Here is an 18,177-nt window from a genome sequence, read left to right as displayed (position 1 = left end):
TGGGTCTTCCAACATGACAATGACCCGAAGACCACAGCCAGGATAACCAAGGAGTGGCTCTGGATGAAGCATATCATGGTTCTGGTGTGGCCTAGCCAGTCTCCAGACCTAAACCCAATAGAGAATCTTTGGAGGGAGCTCAAACTCCGTGTTTCTCAGCGACAGCCCAGAAACCTGACTGATCTAGAGAAGATCTGTGTGGAGGAGTGGGCCAGAATCCCTTCTGCAGTGTGTGCAAACCTGGTGAAAAACTACAGGAAATGTTTGACCTCTGGAATCGCAAACAAAGGCTACTGTACTAAATATTAACACTGATTTTCTCAGGTGTTCAAATACTTATTTGCAGCTGTATCATACAAATAAATAGTTAAAAAATCATTCATTGTGATTTCTGGAATTTTTACTTTAGATTATGTCTCTCAAGTTGACAAGCACCTACGATGACAATTTCAGACCCCTCCATGATTTCTAAGTGGGAGAACTTGCAAAATAGCAGGTTGTTCAAATACTTATTTTCCTTATTGTATATAGATATACTGGCGTCCAAAGTAATTCTCTGTAACTCTCAAATTTGTCTATTCATCAACAGAATAACAGTATGTCTTTCTTCAGCCATTTTCTTATTACATAAGATTTATTGTTGGCCACCAACAACACTCTCAACAGTTATTTGCCTTTGTTTTCATTAATTATGCCTCCAAGTTCCCTACATTACAGTACAATATTTTATACAGAACCTCACTGTTAATGAGTGTTGAGCTTTCAGTTTAGCGCAGTTGGATTTAAATAAGATCTCCTGTGCACATTTGTAGTTTCGGGCCTAACTACTACTGAAAAGTGTACTTGTATTTTTCCCTCTGGGCTGAAATGTAAAATTGTGTTTAGTCACTAATAGACGAATCCACCCGTCAAGTATGTGTATGTCTTGAATGTAACCATAATAGCACTGACACAGGGTTAGGGTTGACAGCATTATGTGCCATGTGGCCACAAGTAAAACAGAATAATATGATTACAAAAACTAAATGAGGCTAAAATATTAGAAGGGCAGTGGTCTAATGATAAGGTGACAATTTGTTATTGTTCCTCCCACACTGAGAGTCAGTCCTTACCACATTGGCCCAGGGTTGATTTCCAACCTGCTCGCAACCCTTTGTTGCATGTCATCCCCCCTTCTCTTTCCCCTTTCCTGTCCTATTAAGTAAAAGGCCAACAATTTCCCCCCAAAAATAACAATCTTTAAAAAATTCCCAAAATTCTGCTTACAAAGAAAATGTTGCATCAAACGTACCACCAAATGATCATAATACAAAAGTTAAAAAGCAGTCAGCTATAATACAAGATCAAATCACATCCACTTAATAAATACCATGCTCCTGTACAGTTACAGGATATAAAAATGCAAATAATACATGTATTAATAATACTAATGAATAAGAGTAGGAGATGTGTGCTTTGACAGTAAGCCAGCTGTAACACTACCAGGCATTAAACCAGGGTGGAGGGAGAGTGTTGCACCTTTGGAACTTACATTACATTTACATTGTACATTGTAACACATAACATTACACACATTAAAAATATCCTAAAGCATCAGCATGTAAATTTAATATAAAAGCTCATTTAATAGTGGACGTTGAGTTAAGTATTTTTCTTTGTCAAACCACCACTTCCTGTTGTTTTTATATGAGTCTGGAGCTACAGTTGGTTTAGCTTAGCATAAAGACTGTAAGAAGAAGGGAAACAGCTAGCCTGGCTCTGTCCAAAGGTTAAAGAAATGACACGTAACACTCCGTAAAACAAAGACTTGTTATTTTTACACTTTGGTTTTCGTATGGCTTTGACAAGCAGTATAAAACATGTTAATCAGTGAGCTTTAAAGGGTCTGGTAGGTGGGGCTTGTTCTCTTCAGAGAGAGCAAGGCTCATTGTTTGTAGTCTTTATGCTAAGCTAACATCTCCTGACACCAGCTTCATATTTAACAGATGGGCATGAGTGGCATCATTCTTCTCATCTAACTCTCAGCAAAAAAGTGAATGAGCATATTTGACAAAATGTCAACGGTTATTCCAGTTCCTCCTTCGACTGAACTGATGAAGTGCTGCAGTTGGCCTCACCATCATCTAAGAGGCTTTGGTGCTCTGAAGGTTGGTCAGATTTACTGTCAGTCTCAGAATGGCTGCATATCCCCACGGTGGTGCCAGTGGTGGACTTAGCAGGGATGCCATCCTGAGGAGCAGTTTCTTCTTCCTGTCCTTCACAGTACTCAAGCGTTTTCCTCTTAAAGCAACCCAACTGATGAGAGAGAAACGAAAAAAGAATTAGACCAAACTACTCACAGACCTATTTTACAGCAGAAAGGTTTTAATGGAAAATTTGAACAAGACCTATCTTGCATATTTTTTCAGGTTCATACTTGTATTTTGTGTTCCTACTAGAACATGTTTACATGCTTTAATGTTTAAAAAGCCTCATTTTTTCCTCATACTTCCCATCTGAATATACCTGTATTAGGCTAACCAAAGTATATTTCCAGAATAAAGCCCGACACCCGGCGTTCACATTCCGTTCTCTGTTGCCGTTCTCAAACTCCCTTCGCAACGGGAAACAATAACAACCTTCGAGCTAGCAAGCTACACGCTGAAAATGTCAAGTTTTAAAGAAAAATTGGATCGTGCAACAGGGCGGGCCTGCTTGGTTCTTTTGGTGAATGATTGTAGGGATTTACAGTCAATATGTTCAAAGCATATCCTCTCTAACTGGAAGGGTTTGGGACAGATTGTGGGGATTGCTGTGGACAAAGTACACACTGCAAAACACTGGTGAGAGCAATTTACGTTTAGCCATGTATCTCGCTATTTCACACACGTTACTGTATTGTGTAACAGTTAACTTCAGTCAATATTCTATGTGGCGTTTTCTTTTGCAGGGTGCAAATATTCCACCTTCTTAATTGAAAGATGATGAGATTGAGCAGGACCCCCCTACTATATATTGTATATTTTGTATAAAATAAACTGGGCCTTCAATAAAATGTAGGGTGGCCATAAGGCTTTCTACAAACCTTTTTCAAGGGAATACAAAGCTATTAAAACAGCATTACCATTGTCGGCATGATTTTATAAATCATCTTTAATTCTTAAACATATAATACATGTGGCAAAGTGAATCTTTAAGATTATCTGTATCTGTGGATGGCCTTAGTGACTACCTTTCCTATAGGCCAGCAAGCAGTGGGGATTTAATAATAATAGTAATAATAAAATTAATATTAGATTAGATTAGATTCAACTTTATTGTCATCACACATTTACAGGTACAATGCAACGAAATACAGTTTAGAGAGTTTAGAGACCCCACGAGCCGCAGCTAGTAAAAGCGCCGCCACATGCACTCTATGTTGGATATAAGATATAAGACTTTCTAATTTTTTTAAAAAACTTAAAAAATTCACAATAATTGGGCAGCCCCCTGCATAAACTCTGAGGATCCCCTAGGGGTCCCGGACCCCCTCTGGAAGATGTCTGCCCTAGAATGCGAGACTAGTCCGTGTAGACTGACCTACTTCCGCCCCCTTAACTTTTACTTTGTGTTAGAATTGGGGTTTGGAATGAACAACTTTAATTTGGAAAATCGACTCTCACCTTAAACATGATGACAGTGATTATGAGCAGAAGCAAGAGTCCCATGGCAACTCCAGTTGCAATGATCACCACTTTATCTGGGGGGATTGTGAACTCAACACGAACTTCGGTCTGTTGGCAGAGAAGGTTTTCAAAGTGGCTTATTCTTACTCTTATTCTTATTCTAATCTTAAAATATCTTGTAGATAAAATAGTTTTACCATTTTCTCTGTTGGAATGTGTCCAGATGTCTTCTGTGTAAAACCAAAATTATCTTGTGGCTAAAAATAAATACAATAAATTAGGCATCCTGAATAACAATAAAGCAATGTCTTTTGAAATGGCATTGGTGTGGTCAAAGATCAAAACATACCTCTTGTTTGTAAGAATTCAGCACATAGCGTTGCTTGTCATAGTTGACATATATAAAACTTTTAAATTTAACCTCTGCGGTGTCTCCAGTATATTTTTTAAGAAAACCAATATTCTGCAAAGTAAGAGCCTGGCATTAATGATATATTCCCCACTTTCAATGTGGTTTATGTGGTGTGCATTCTCTCTGTGTGTTACTCTTACTTACCATTGCATGCTTTTTTAGATCCTTAAAGTGTACGTCTCCTGACAGTGTGATCTCAATGGGGGATTCTCTTTTCAGGGTGAAACTGTCACACACTATGAATTTGCAATTTTTTTCTGGCAAGCAGTACTGTAAAATAGCAACAGTTCATTTAATTAGGAGATCAGGAATTTTACAATATGTTCAGTTTAAATAATTTTGATACTAAAAATGTTTTACTTACATCAGATGTCATGATGGTAACGCCTGTGCATTGAGTTTTATTCTTTAAAAGAAAAGAGTAATTGGTATGCATTACGGCTTTGTAATTTTATACACAGCAGCAGTATTATAAGTTTCTGTCATGTTCTGGCAATTGCCAAGTTACCTGCTGAACAAAGACTTGATAGTTTGTCATTTCAAAGTTATGTTCCAGTTTTGTTGGGAAGAACAGGGACACATTGACAGGAAAGTCCTTGAAACCAAGATTATCTATCTGCAAATAAGGAGAGACAGTTGATCTATTTTTAAGAGTTAAACATGTTGGCAGAGCAACTAATTCACCCCAGAATTGGAGAAGACCAAAACCAAGCTAAACGGAAAATGAATATCGGAAACACGATTCCAAATGAATCCTAAGATGCTCTGTGTCTGCTGGATGTGTAAATGGGCAACAGGTCACTACAGTACAAAGTTTGCCATGACCTCTTTATAAGGGGAAGATGTATCAGTGTGGTGTTGGTGCTGGTTCAGCTTCCCCCCAGAACCCAAACAATCTAAATAAATTATTAAATTAATAAATTAATAAATTAATGCAGGTCTAAAATTGGTAACTTTTCTAAAAAATAAAAAACTTTGCAGAAACAGTGACTATATCCCGACAGTACTTCATGAGTCAGATAAGATGTGAAACAATGCCAATCCTCTGCCTTCTCCTGGTGCACCTCATAAGGAGGCATAAAGAAAACCAATCAGACCAACCAACCAATCAGAGCCGAGGAGTCTCTGACAGTATCATCAGGCTCGTTCGAGATGAGCCAGGCCTGCGCAGACTCGATCACGGGCCATCACCACCCGTTGATAGATTTATGTCTGACTTGATCCCGACTTGCTCTGACGTCATGCACGCGTGGGCAACCATAACCTCAGGAGATCAAGGCAGATGCACTCTTGAAAGGCAGACAGCGCAGTTGCTTTCCCCCTACTGCAAGACCCAGGGCATGATGGGAAATGGCTGATTGATTTAGAATTGACTCAAGATAAGGACATTTTATATAAACCTTTTATCGGTTTTGAATTGGAGGGATTTTAATTGCAATTGGTCTGATTTTAAGGCTTTTTCTGTACAGAACACATGCAATGTGCCTGATAGTGACGTTTAGAAGTTAGAGAGAATAAATCCGTTGAGTACGGATCATCTACAGTCTGTTGTTTTTTAACATCAGCAACATATCGCGTGTAGAGCATTTTGACAGCTACTCTGTCATGATTAAAACAACCGGAGACTGTGTACAAGCTGATACATGGGTCTGGTCAAATTCTTTAAAAATTAGACGTAGTATTAATCAGCCCTGCCTAGTCTGGCACTGCATTAGAGGTTAACTGGCTCTGATTGGTTGTTTTCCTTTGGAGGCTTTGGAAACTTCCAAATGTCATTAGAGAACTAGGGGGAGGAAGAAGAACATGTTTGTTTCACAAATTGTCTAGGGACAGTTAGTAAATATGACTAAAATATACCAATGTACCAAACCTTTATTGATAAGTTGAAATTTGCCTTTGGACTGGTTGGATAGTTACTACCGGCCTCACCTTATATATAGCAACCATTTGTTTTGGTCCAGCATCCTCTGGTGTGAAGTTCAGATAAGTGACAAGATCTTCTTTCCTGAAACCAATACAGGATGATCACAATATGTAGAGAACTGTGGAATAACATAACTATCAAGTGGATAAAAGTAAAGAAAAAATAACAAAAAAACAAAATTTGCCATTCACAGAAGAACTACAGTTTCAAAAATACTATTTATGAGAAAAGTGGCACTTACACAGCTACTGCCATTTTGATTTCAAATTGCACTGGGATGTTTTTGGTCTGGGAAATGGTCCTGTTTGCATTGTCACTAAGGATTTAAAAAGCATATCTTGTGAATATTAAACATAAAATATGTAATGATAAATTATATCTTGATAATATTGAGAACATGTTTGGCTTTGTTCTGTGTGTCAGTGTATGACAAGGCCTCTACCTTTTTCCAGTAATGGTCATCAACATTGTGTCATTCCACTCATAATCCTTCAAGATGTGGAAAGAAATTCTAAATGTTGCCTTCATAGAAAAAAAAGAAGAAGACAATAGCGTAAGATGTAAGTCAAAGAGAAAGCGATAATATCTATATGATAGAAGTTTGTAAATGTCGGCAGCTGGTCACAGTTCCGATTTCTGAAACTTCAGGGCGCAGAATGACTCACAGATGATTTGCTACGAAACACAGGAGGGCTGACATTACATATGGTTTTCTCGCGTTCTCCATGTAGATCTTCACAGCTGTGGAGCGTTGGTCTCGTTGCCTGTTTTAAGAAGAAGAAGATGAAAAAGGAAGAACTGAGACCCTCTAGAATAAAAGAGTAAGTTTGAATGAAATGCTGTGACATTTGTATGAACCTGAAGGAACTTTAATATGCTGTTAATAAGTTAAAGTTTAAAAAAAGTTTAGAAAGAGATTTCAAACAGCATTACTACAACATCTCAAAGTAAGTGATTAGAAACACGACACCCTACACATCCTGCATGGGGCTCAGAACGTGTGAAAAAGCTTGGTAGTAGTTATGTTCTAGAAATCAGTGTAGGTTCATGTAATGAAGGTTTTTTTTCTGACAGATGTAATTTGTGATGTAAATGAATAATTGTATCTGTTTTACATGCAGCTTAAATAAAAGGGGTGCAGATATGTGATAGTGTGTTTTAGGAATTGCTGTCAGATTTGAATAACTGTACAGAACGTAAATATGGGATTTATTCCGACAAGCAGTTCAACAAAGACCGAATGATTAGGCCTTTCCTATTCTGTGATGGAAAGATTGGAAGGATAACTGGACAAATCACAGATAAGGTCAGCATGTTTATGTTAAATTTAAGGAACTTAGGTGTTATGTTTGTCTTCTAGTCACCATGCAAAATTAAAGGCAAACCAAAAACCATCAGAGGCAAACCCATATTTAATAGACACAGCATCACCAGAGATGTTGTCTTTTTTATTCCACTCATTCTGTTTTGTTAAAACCTGGCGTCTACGTCACCCACAGTTATAGTTAAGTTGGCGATTCTGGTGTTTTATGCTATTTGCTTATGAGTAGCCATGAGTTGCTAGCTTTAAAGTGGAATTTCCTTTTTCTTTTTTTACCTGGACCCTATCTTCCTGTGTTTTTGTGTCTAAGTGACTGATGGGAACAACAATCTTTGAAATAGATCCAGTATTAAGCATGAATGCTGTAACTGGCAGCCACAGACCGGGCTGCAATGTAACCCTCTGGGGCAAATCTTCAATATGGTCCACTAAAAGTGCTTCATTTTGCCACTAAAAAGCTCTGATTATTATTAGACATTGTAGCTTGTTTCGCCGCTGCCTACTGCAGTGATCTCGCTTAATACTGGACCAATGTTTTTGCAATGCAGATTGTTGTTCCCATCAATCACTTAGACACAAAAACATAGGAAAATAGGGTCCAAAATAACATTAGTTACCTTTTAAGCAGGGACAAGGATGCCTTGTAAACTCACGTCTTTTTAACTCCACACACCCATGATTTTTTCCCCTTTAAAAAAGCAGGTGTGCAGGGTAAATTAGCCACTGAGTTGGGCAGGATTTAGAAGTTAAACTTTTAAGTCACCTTTGTAAGAGTCATCCTGGAGAAGGAGAGGCCTGGAGGATAGTGCATTATTAGGCTGGTGTAGTATGAGTCATCTCCATAATTGGACAGTGTTACAGAGACGTTGAAGTACTTATTTTCAGCCACTAATAATGTTGGGGTCCTAAGAGAAAGAGAGTCCTTGTTACATTTGGTCAGATAATGTTAATATAACAGTTGTGTTGCTTTTCTTGTCATGTATACTTACATGAAGTTGAAATCCACCTCAAGTTCAGCAATACAGATGTCATTTTTTCTACATTGCTTTTCAAAGGGAACCTGTTAATAAAAAGAAACTTTTGTTCATGTCACGCTTGTAAATCCAGAGCAGGCCAGAAGAAAATGGTGTTAACAACACAGGATTCCTTTGAAACACAATAAACAATTAAATATAGATTTTGTGACCTGTGGCCACCGGTTTTTGGAAGAAGTATACTAATCCTTTACTTACTGTAACTTAAAGTACTAATACTACACTTTAAAAAATACTCTGTTACAAGTAAGCATTCGGCATTGAAAAGGTTACCTAAGTAAAAGTATGTATCATCAGGAAAATGTACTTAAAATATTAAAATTAAAAATACTTACACTTACTACATTTTAGAAACTGGAAACAATCCAAACAGTGTTTAATCGGCTAATCATTCAGGCTTATATATTGTTGGGTAGTTTAACTTATAACAAAACACTGTATTATATAAACTATGTGTGTTTTTTGTGCAAAAAATCTTAATTTGTAAGGTAGCTTGTAACTGAAGCTGTCAGATTAATGTAGTGAAAATACAATATCTCTGAAATGTAGTGGAGTAGAAAGTAGAAGTCCCTCAAATTTGTACTTACATAAGTACAGTACTTAGTACATACATATTTACATTCCCCCACTGGTGACTACACAAATCATACTGTAAAAATAATGGACAAAGCTTCTGGGTCTGAAAAGTGAAGCTGATGTCTTATACATGGAGTTGGGCACATGTAAACAGAAAACGAGTGTGACTCGTATGACGGTCTCCGTACATACCTGAACAACAGCCTGCGTTTTGCTGTCCATGTTTAGGACAGCACTTGCGCTCTCACTGTCAACTTGGGAAAAGTTTAGTTTGATGATGATGGGCAATAATGTGTCTTTCACACATTTCTGCAAGAAAAAAAGAAGTCATCTGCATATTGTTGAAGTGAGGCATTCTGGTAATGAATAAGGGTGTCACGATTTTGATTTAAAATCGACCAAAATTAAGTCACAATCTTGAATTTAAAAAATGGAATTGTAGGTACTGCCGCATGACGTCCGGCTTGTCAAGCAGCCCCCCAAGCCCCCCAGGAACAGCGTGATTTCTTTATGCAACCATGGGCTTAGCGGCCAACAGTGGGGCTGCACCACTCTGAGCCAGACAGACTTCCCAGAGACTATTATGTGGCTAAAAAAACGTTTTTTAGGTACATCAACTTACCAACCCAAACACTTAAAGGGTCCTTGTTTAAAATATCACATTTTAAACATTAACTTGTAGCCAAATCCAGAGTTAATAAACTAGGGGACCGGTATTTATGTAATTACGTTATGCCGTAAACTGTTTAAATCAAGTGAGCATGCGCAACTCAAATCTGCACTCAACTCACATTGGGCAGTGACATGCATCAATAAATAATTGGGGAGGGTCATGCCTTTTTCCGCCCAATCATTTTAGAGGGTCATGGAAAAATGGATTACTGGAGAAGGGAGAGTCATGTCTTTTTTGACTAAAGATCCCAAAACATCTCCGCTGGCCCCCTAAATAAAAAACAAACAGTCCCTAGGCATGATGAACATGCATAATGGGCACGAGCAGACCCGCGGGACTGCACCCACCCACATTGCATTGCACGCCCCCCATTTTGCCAAGTGGATAAAAAACACATGTTGAAGTGTTAAAATTGCCGAGCAGGTAGCAGCGTTTCCTTCTGCTCATAGCTTTAAATCCCGACAAAACCACACGGTTGAACATCAGCCAACATGCACATTTTGTAGTTGTTTTTTTTGTACTTTTTTGAAAATTTGCCATGTTTCCAATTGGCTGAAGATATAAGTTATTGTCACGTCATTTTGTTAGTAGTGCTGTCAAACAATTAAAATATTTGATCGCGATTAAATATTAATGTCGTAGTCAACTCGTAATTAATCACAATGAATCACACATTTGTATCTATCCATTATTTTTTCTCATATTAATGCTCAATATTAAACTGGTCATACAATAACGTATAAGGTTGCCTAAAGCCTTTGCACTTACCTATTTTATGGCGCATACAATACTAAGCTATTAAAACAATAATTGTTGGCATATATATTTATCAGGTTTTAATGTAACCAGACATGTAGCACAGTGAATCTTAAAGCCTAACTGTATCTGTGGATGGCACAAAAAGGGCGATTTGTCTTTGCTAATAATATGTTGGACTCGGGTTTATGTATATTTTCATACTTCATCATTCAAACTTTTGAAACAAATAAATAAAGAATAAGCAATAACTTGGGGGCCCCTAAGGACCCCGGACCACCTGTTGAAGATCTCTGATCTACAGTATAGTATAAATAGCACTTAGAACACATGCCACATTTTGGGCAATGGCTCATAACTGTTTAATTGTTTTAACAAAAAAAAAGTTGATTAATATACTTGGTATGCTGTGTAAAACTTTCTTGGCGGTATAAAGACATGGATGCTATTTATAGATGTACAGATGGTACAAGATTGCTGCTCATGGTTAAAGAGTATGTGACAATTAATGAATGAATCTCCATACTGGCATGTAGATGGTGTAGTTGAAGCAGGTGTCTGGATCCCTCAGCTCGTAGGTAGAGGTGAGATTCCTTGCTTTCTTGGCAGTTTGACTGAAGAAACCTCGATTGGTTTGTCTGTTGGCATCCACTTCGAGTGTGTACGAGATGTTCAGTCCTAGGTCCATTGCCGCTGCAAAGCCATACAGCAGGATTCAAATAACTCATTGATCGGGTATGCAGTATCAGCAGCTGTTAATAACTCACATTGTTGGGCTAGGTCCGTACCTGCTTTGCTCTTTGTTGTTTCTGCTATTTCAAAGCAGGCTTGTAAGGTAACCATGGGTAAATTTGCATCAGTGTTATCAAGGCAGTCAATTTTCTCAGTGCTTATCTCGTTTGGTTCAAAAGAGAGACGTGTTGTGATATTAAAAATGGGCCTGGACCTGAAAGACATTCATCAAAATGGGAAAAAATAATTGATGATTAGACTTTGCACAGAACTTTTCTATAGGACATGTGTATACTAATACATGAACCCCTGTCTGAGATTTTTATTTTTTTACTTTAGTAGCTTACCTTCACTTGGACAATAATAACACCTGATTGGTTGAAAACACTGCTTAATGGGCTGTCAATGGTCCTTTTGATATTTGGCAGATATACCGGAACCATTAAATTTTACCCAACTTTTGTTACGGAATCAGTTTGTGAAACATTTGAGACAACAATGTGCTATGCCTTTGTTTATTATCGCATTTGTGTTCTAGTTTCTATGACATCTAGTTTAGGGTCATGAAGTTCTCTAGTTTCAGAGGTCAGTGAGTTGCTTCATGTAGACACTTACCATGTGTACCATAAAGAGTACATGATGATAGGTCTGGTTTGTACATTTTCTTGTAGAATATTTGTAGATTCTCAGGCATTGTGTTGCACTCTTTGGTTTTGAAGACTGAGCATTGAGATGTAATCTGGCTTTTAGAGGCGAGGCGGTAACACTTGTACATACTTAACAACATATATAATGTAAAAGTATCCCTACCTTAAAACAACAGCAGTGCCCTGTGAACCAACCACAATATCTGGGAGTCCGTCCTTCCCAAGATCAATGTTCCCAGCAATGGACTGTCCAAAGAATCTCAGCCCAGGCTTTATTTTCTCTCCCATGATTCTCTGGAATAACAGAGATGGCACATTTGAAACCATGTAGGATTTGCACACATTTGAATGTGGTCATTAGAGCGGAAGTGGTGTCAAAAGCTGTGTTTAGTTATTTTGGTAGATTCCTAGTGTGAGACAGATACTGTACAGGTTAAACTAAATATCAAAATCATTGAAAAATACCCTGATGGTAATATTATCCTCTACGAAATAACGATAAGAAGCCACAATTGAAGTAAGTCACGCCAATGAACTGAGCTTTTAACAACATAGACAGTCTGACGCTCATATTCACACACACAACTCAATGTCTCACACACACACCATACACTTTTCTTTATGGGCCAACTACCTCCCATTCCCCAAAAAATACAACAAAACTAGAACAAGATCTGTGTCAGGTTTTCTCTGTCTTACCTGGCTGAAAGTGCTGCGTATCCCTCTGTGTCTGTCACCAAGGTAGATGTAGACCGCCCCCCTGTTAAAATCCTGAAGGGGGGCTCCAACAGCAACGTCTCGGAGTCCATCTCCATTCAGATCTGCAAGACTGGATATGGTGGTGCCAAATCTCCCCATGGATGGTGCAGTCACAGTCAGTTTGCTTTCCAGTTTCATCTGTGGGAAAGAGGAACATACATTCATTGATTAAGAAAATAAATGAATTAGCTCCCTGCAACCTCACTCAAACTCAAACACTGTTTCTGAGTCTTCATCTAAGCCCACCTCATCAGTCAGTGTGTAGATGTGGATCTGGCCTTCTTTCTTCTCCTGAGGCTGGTAAAACAGTGGAGCTCCTACCAGCAGGAAATCAGTGTTACCGTCTGAGTTGACATCTACCGAGCACAACTCTGCACCAAAGTAGGACCCGATCTGAAAATCAAAGTTTATATCATTTAACCTTCCTGTTTTCCTTGAGTCAAATTTAACCCATTTTCCCAAAAAAATCTATATAGATTCAGGTTTTCTTCCAACCAAATTGTCAAAAAAGGATGTGGATGGTACAACCATTTCTCTTCGCAGGTAGAATAAATGATCAGTTCACTAATATCAATAGATTTGAGTGTGTTATTCAATTTTATAGCATTTTAAAGATTTTTGTTATAAAACATTGACAAAATAACCGGCAACATAGAATTCCATTCACTAAGACTAAAACAATCTAAGCACTGAGATAAAAAATGCATTGGCCATCCTGTCCTATGAACCAGGCGCCTGGCGCACGGACCCTTAATTCCGCCGTCAAACTGGCAAAAGGGGATTTGGACACACCCTAAACACTCTTGCACATTGCGCTTCACACCGTGCTCTTAGGTAGTTAAAGTTTAAAACTGAAGGAAGCCTACTGGGCCCTATCTTGCACCCGGCACAGTGCAAAGCCCACGCAAGGCCAACTGTTGCTATTTACAATAGCAACAGTGCTCTAGTGCCCCAGTGGCCCTATTTTATCAAAGTGACAAAAATGTCAGAAAACACTTCAAAAACTTGGGGGAAAACACAAACATCAGAAGTGCAAAAGAAATTGACAAAAACATTGGTAAAGTGTCAAAGAAAGACGACCAAAACGTTGAAAAAAAAAGTTTTCATTTAAAATTTGGACCCAGAAAAACAAAAATTTGCATGGTGGACGGGAAGACATCACAAGGTTTAAGTTAAAAAGTGACAAACAAGCCTACATGTATTTAAATAAGGGAGGATAAATGTGTATTGTGCTTCCAACAACTTGATTCATTCACTCCTTTTCTCACAGTTTTTCTAAAAACAAAACTAGGAGCCAGTGCAAGGAAGTGCTCTGGTTTCCTCTCTGAACCCGCAGAAATAATGTGCACCTAAAGGTGACAACAAGGGGCTATGGGTGGAAAATGGCAGTTGTGCTACAAGCTGGTGCAAGGCATCTCTCCTTGTTCCTGTACAAGGTTCATGTTTAATTGTACATTGTCCCTTTTTAAATAAAATTACATTACATACAGCATTTGACATCTTTAAATGCATTTTATTAAATAAATCTGCATGGTTTCTTTGAGGTAAAAATACAGTCATGGCCAAGCAGCCTCTTCCAAGAAGCATGTCAATTTAGTTTTATGAGTCATTTCCTTAAGTCAAACCTAAAGTCTTTTTACAGCACATGTTTATGTAACGAAATGTCCTAAAAATGATAGACACTGAGAATATTGGTGATATTACAAAAAGGCAATGGCAGACTGAAGTTTAAACATGCTAAACGCAGCACCAATAAAGCAAAAAAAAAAAAAAAACTGTTGTCCTCTGGTCAAATTTAACCTGTTTTCAAAATTATTGTTATTATTTTATTTTATAGAAATATGTTTGTTTTTTCAACCAAGTTCCCAAAAAATAACATTGCTGATGGTTCCATACAGCATTTCTACCAGTCTGTGATCCACCAAACATCCTCTGATCTTAACTATTAGTCACAGTTATTCTTAATTTTGGCTTCTTTTAAACTTAAAAACAAGGTATAATTTCACAGAAATGAGGTTTGTTGACCACGAATCGCAAAAAAAAAAGTATAAAACTAATGGTAACAAGTTAGGGGTGTATATAGCCTACTGGTGCTACTAAAGAAAAAGCGTTGGAAAAAAATGACAAAAACATTTTTATAAAGTACAGTACATAAAAGTACAGAAAAAAAGCAACGAATAGTGTTAATTTGTGAAGTTAAAAAAAACTTTCTCAAGACGGTAACCAACCTGTTCCCCATTTATTCTTTGGGTTGTGGTCCAGTTTGTGCCATCATGTGTGAAAAGTACGACCTGTCCTATGTGCTCAAATCTCGGTGCACCCGTGAAATATAAAGGAGCGTGATCCTTCTCTCCAACAGCAGTTGAGTACCCTGCAACAGTGTCAGGCACAAAGGATCTTATATGTTACAATATTATAGGAGTTAAAATACAGTGGTACATGATTTAAGTTTCTAAAATGATTTTCTTTTTCAAGATACCTAATGCTTTTCTGTCTTAGTAAAAAGGGTTGCAGAGCATCACCTAAAATTCAAAATAAAAACATCTCAAGCCTAAAAGAATATTATGATTTTTTTAGTAAAGAAAACAAATTAGTAAGAACTAAGTCCCCAAAGCCATTCACATGCAAATCACAACTTCTCCTAAATGTTCTGCCACCGCGAGGAAAAAGCCGCCATGCACCCAAAGCACTCCATCTGAAAATTAATGAATTAATTACCCATGTAGGAGTCCATTGGCATGTCAGGATCTTCAATTTGTGTTTCTTTTTCTCCGTTAAGTTCTTGGAGAGACCCACGCCAGCTGTTTGATCCCACTGAACCCAGAATCAAGTTATCCTGTGGACCCAAATGTGCAGGTTTAGTCGGTAGTAGCAGTAGTTATGATGGAAGCAGACAGACCAACTGCAAAAGATGAAATCGTTGAACAGACATCCAAAAATCCAGACCAGAAATCAGTGCTCAAATAAGCAGAATCCATTTTGTCGCCATTGTAAAATAAAGTGTAATTATTAAATGCATTAGCCTGTTGACATCCAATTGGTAACCCTTTAATGGCACCACCCTGAAAAAATAGGAGTCCTCTGTCAACAAGCTGGCATGCATTTTGTTTCTCTATTAAAGGAACACGCCACTCTCCATTCTGTGTTTTTCCCAGGTGACTTCATCACTCTGAAAAAAAAAGTCATGGCGCCCGAGGGCGTGAGGCATCCGTCCTAGGCGCTAATGGAACCACGGGTGTATCTCGTAAAGTACAAACATATTTATTAATTTAATGATTAAATAAGGTAGTGTCTCCAAATGTACCTCAATTATAACTTGTCTCCTGCTAGTTTTACTACAGCACTTACTTTTAAAAAAATAAGTTAAATTAATAAATGTTTTTGTTGTATCTCTTTTCGGTGTTGTAGATGTCCCTAAGCACTCGTTTTAGTGCCGGTAACAGTAGAAGCAGATAGCAGAAGCCAGCAGGCAAGTGTTATTTAAATAAACTCCTGGTGTACTTACAAACTTTCCAATCCATCGTTTTATGAGTACATAACCTATTTATACTACTGTAGAAGTTTGGTATCATTTCAGGCATTATTAATGGGGTAATTTACGAGATACACAGTTCCATTAGCGCCTGCACTAAGCTAATCAGCTGATAGCACTAACTCGTGCAATGTTTGACCCAGGTGAAAAAAGCTTCTGGGGGCTTGTTTGGCTCGAGATCTTGGTGCAAAGGACCCTAGGGTGAAATTACTCCAAATCATCACTTTAATGTCCAGCTCTGGCTGTGTAAATGCAAAACAAACAAAAATGAGGGCACGAGCTACAAAACACTGTTCCATCGGCAACAGGAGCCAACAGTGGATGGTAGGAGGTGGGGGGAGGCAGCATGTGAATGAGCCGGCGGGCCAGTCCGGGAATCTGGGGGGGCGGATGTGTATAAGGGGCCATCTAGGACATTATTCACTATTAGCATTTCAGTTTTGCGTGTGTGTGTGAGGTTTAAATATGGTTTGTGAGAATATACTTTTTCACCAGTGTGTATGAAAGCATCTTAGTAGAGTGTGTGAGAGCATTTCACATGTACTGTGTGTGAGGTCATTGTGAATAATGTCCCAGATGACCCCTCATAGCAAGGCTTTCAGAAGGTGGGGGTTGTATTACATGACATTACATGTCATTTAGCGGACGCTTTTATCAGAAGCGACTTTCATTTACTTCCAACCCTGAAGGTGCAAACTCCTGACAACAAGTAGAAAGTGCAAGAACATTAGTTTTAAATACGCAAAACCACAAAGAGCCATTTGAAAGTGCAGCTTCAAGAATTTTTTTTCTTTCTTCTCCTATCATCATACGAGGTGCAGTCAGAAGAGATGTGTTTTTAGCCTTCGGTGGAAGATTCGTAGGCTTTCGGTCATCCTGATGATGACCTCCAGTAGGGAGCTCATTCCACTGTATTTGTTTGGCAGTTGAGATCAAATATCAACAATTTTCGCACAACATTGTTTACTGCACCTTTAAAATGACTTTATTCATATTTTTATTTATGACACATATTTCTGTCTAGAGATGCTGTTTATATGTACCTGTACGTATGAATGTTAGCAAGCACTGTGATGGTTGAATAGTTATGGAAAAAACATAGATTTTGATTGTGTCGAGATTTTTCAATGTACTCACTTTGTAGAAGACAGCACTGAATCCACTCTGAGACATTTCATTAGTCATTTCTCCTGCCCGAGCCACTTTGGAGCCTTAAATATAAAGACGTTAGCAGTTATTGTTGCTATGGCAGATGTGCAGCAAGAAGATAACATTGATTTTTGTAACATTATGGTGCAAAGAAGTGAAAATAACATTTCAACATCACCTTCCATTGTAAAGATCTTTTTTTGAAAGTTTATCAGTATTCCTGTTAGTCCATCATAGTTGTCAATTTTGAAGGCATATTTTCCAATCGGTTCTGAAGCAATACCCTTAAATTTAGTCAGGTTTGCCATATTCCCTACCTGAAAACAAAATGGTGTTTGAAATTATATTCCTTGATACAGTAGGCAAGATAAATAATACAGTTTGTACAGTCTTTGACTCAAAACTGAAATCAGTTCCAGTTCATTCTTCCCAGGCTGGTAAAAACACATAAACTATTTATTTTATGTATGAGTGTTTATCTTATGCATAGGGATGAACAAAACAATTGGTTCCTGAGGCGTGTTACTGTTTTAGCTAAATATACACTCACCTATTGGATTATTAGGAACACCAGACTAATACTGTGTTTGACCCCCTTTTGCCTTCAGAACTGCCTTAATTCTACGTGGCATTGATTCAACAAGGTGCTGAAAGCATTCTGTAGAAATGTTGGCCCATATTGATAGGATAGCATCTTGCAGTTGATGGAGATTTGTGGGATGCACATCCAGGGCACGAAGCTCCCATTCTACCACACCCCAAAGATGCTCTATTGGGTTGAGATCTGGTGACTGGGGGGGCCATTTTAGTACAGTGAACTCATTGTCATGTTCAAGAAACCAATTTCAAATGATTGGAGCTTTGTGACATGGTGCATTATCCTGCTGGAAGTAGCCATCAGAGGATGGGTACATGGTGGCCATAAAGGGATGGACATGGTCAGAAACAATGCCGTGGCATTTAAACCACACCCAATTGGCACTAAGGGGCCTAAAGTGTGCCAAGAAAACATCCC

At 38.2% G+C, this 18,177-nt stretch overlaps 1 protein-coding gene across 2 annotated transcripts in view; it reads right to left on the bottom strand.

Moving 5' to 3' along the window:
* Positions 1 to 854: 854 nt before the first annotated feature.
* zmp:0000001082 (integrin alpha-M) overlaps positions 855 to 18,177 on the bottom strand; it is a 24,579-nt gene continuing 7,256 nt past the window's right edge. For both annotated transcript variants that reach the window (XM_032535058.1, XM_032535066.1), the window contains exons 9-31: positions 17,341 to 17,479; positions 17,151 to 17,224; positions 15,200 to 15,317; positions 14,710 to 14,852; positions 12,728 to 12,874; positions 12,422 to 12,619; positions 11,886 to 12,016; positions 11,132 to 11,289; positions 10,870 to 11,036; positions 9,107 to 9,223; positions 8,294 to 8,364; positions 8,068 to 8,209; positions 6,649 to 6,747; positions 6,426 to 6,505; positions 6,225 to 6,299; positions 5,989 to 6,064; positions 4,568 to 4,675; positions 4,424 to 4,465; positions 4,204 to 4,329; positions 3,997 to 4,110; positions 3,845 to 3,904; positions 3,645 to 3,755; positions 855 to 2,295 (exon numbers count right to left, since the gene is read on the bottom strand). In XM_032535058.1, coding sequence (XP_032390949.1) covers positions 2,065 to 2,295; positions 3,645 to 3,755; positions 3,845 to 3,904; positions 3,997 to 4,110; positions 4,204 to 4,329; positions 4,424 to 4,465; positions 4,568 to 4,675; positions 5,989 to 6,064; positions 6,225 to 6,299; positions 6,426 to 6,505; positions 6,649 to 6,747; positions 8,068 to 8,209; positions 8,294 to 8,364; positions 9,107 to 9,223; positions 10,870 to 11,036; positions 11,132 to 11,289; positions 11,886 to 12,016; positions 12,422 to 12,619; positions 12,728 to 12,874; positions 14,710 to 14,852; positions 15,200 to 15,317; positions 17,151 to 17,224; positions 17,341 to 17,479 — 2,727 coding nt within the window. In that variant the 3' untranslated portion in view covers positions 855 to 2,064. The remainder of the gene's footprint in view (positions 2,296 to 3,644; positions 3,756 to 3,844; positions 3,905 to 3,996; positions 4,111 to 4,203; positions 4,330 to 4,423; positions 4,466 to 4,567; positions 4,676 to 5,988; positions 6,065 to 6,224; positions 6,300 to 6,425; positions 6,506 to 6,648; positions 6,748 to 8,067; positions 8,210 to 8,293; positions 8,365 to 9,106; positions 9,224 to 10,869; positions 11,037 to 11,131; positions 11,290 to 11,885; positions 12,017 to 12,421; positions 12,620 to 12,727; positions 12,875 to 14,709; positions 14,853 to 15,199; positions 15,318 to 17,150; positions 17,225 to 17,340; positions 17,480 to 18,177) is intronic.

Source organism: Etheostoma spectabile, chromosome 2 (genome assembly GCF_008692095.1).
Source record: "Etheostoma spectabile isolate EspeVRDwgs_2016 chromosome 2, UIUC_Espe_1.0, whole genome shotgun sequence".
NCBI lineage: Eukaryota > Metazoa > Chordata > Actinopteri > Perciformes > Percidae > Etheostoma > Etheostoma spectabile.
This window is presented reverse-complemented; position numbering and strand designations above follow the sequence as displayed.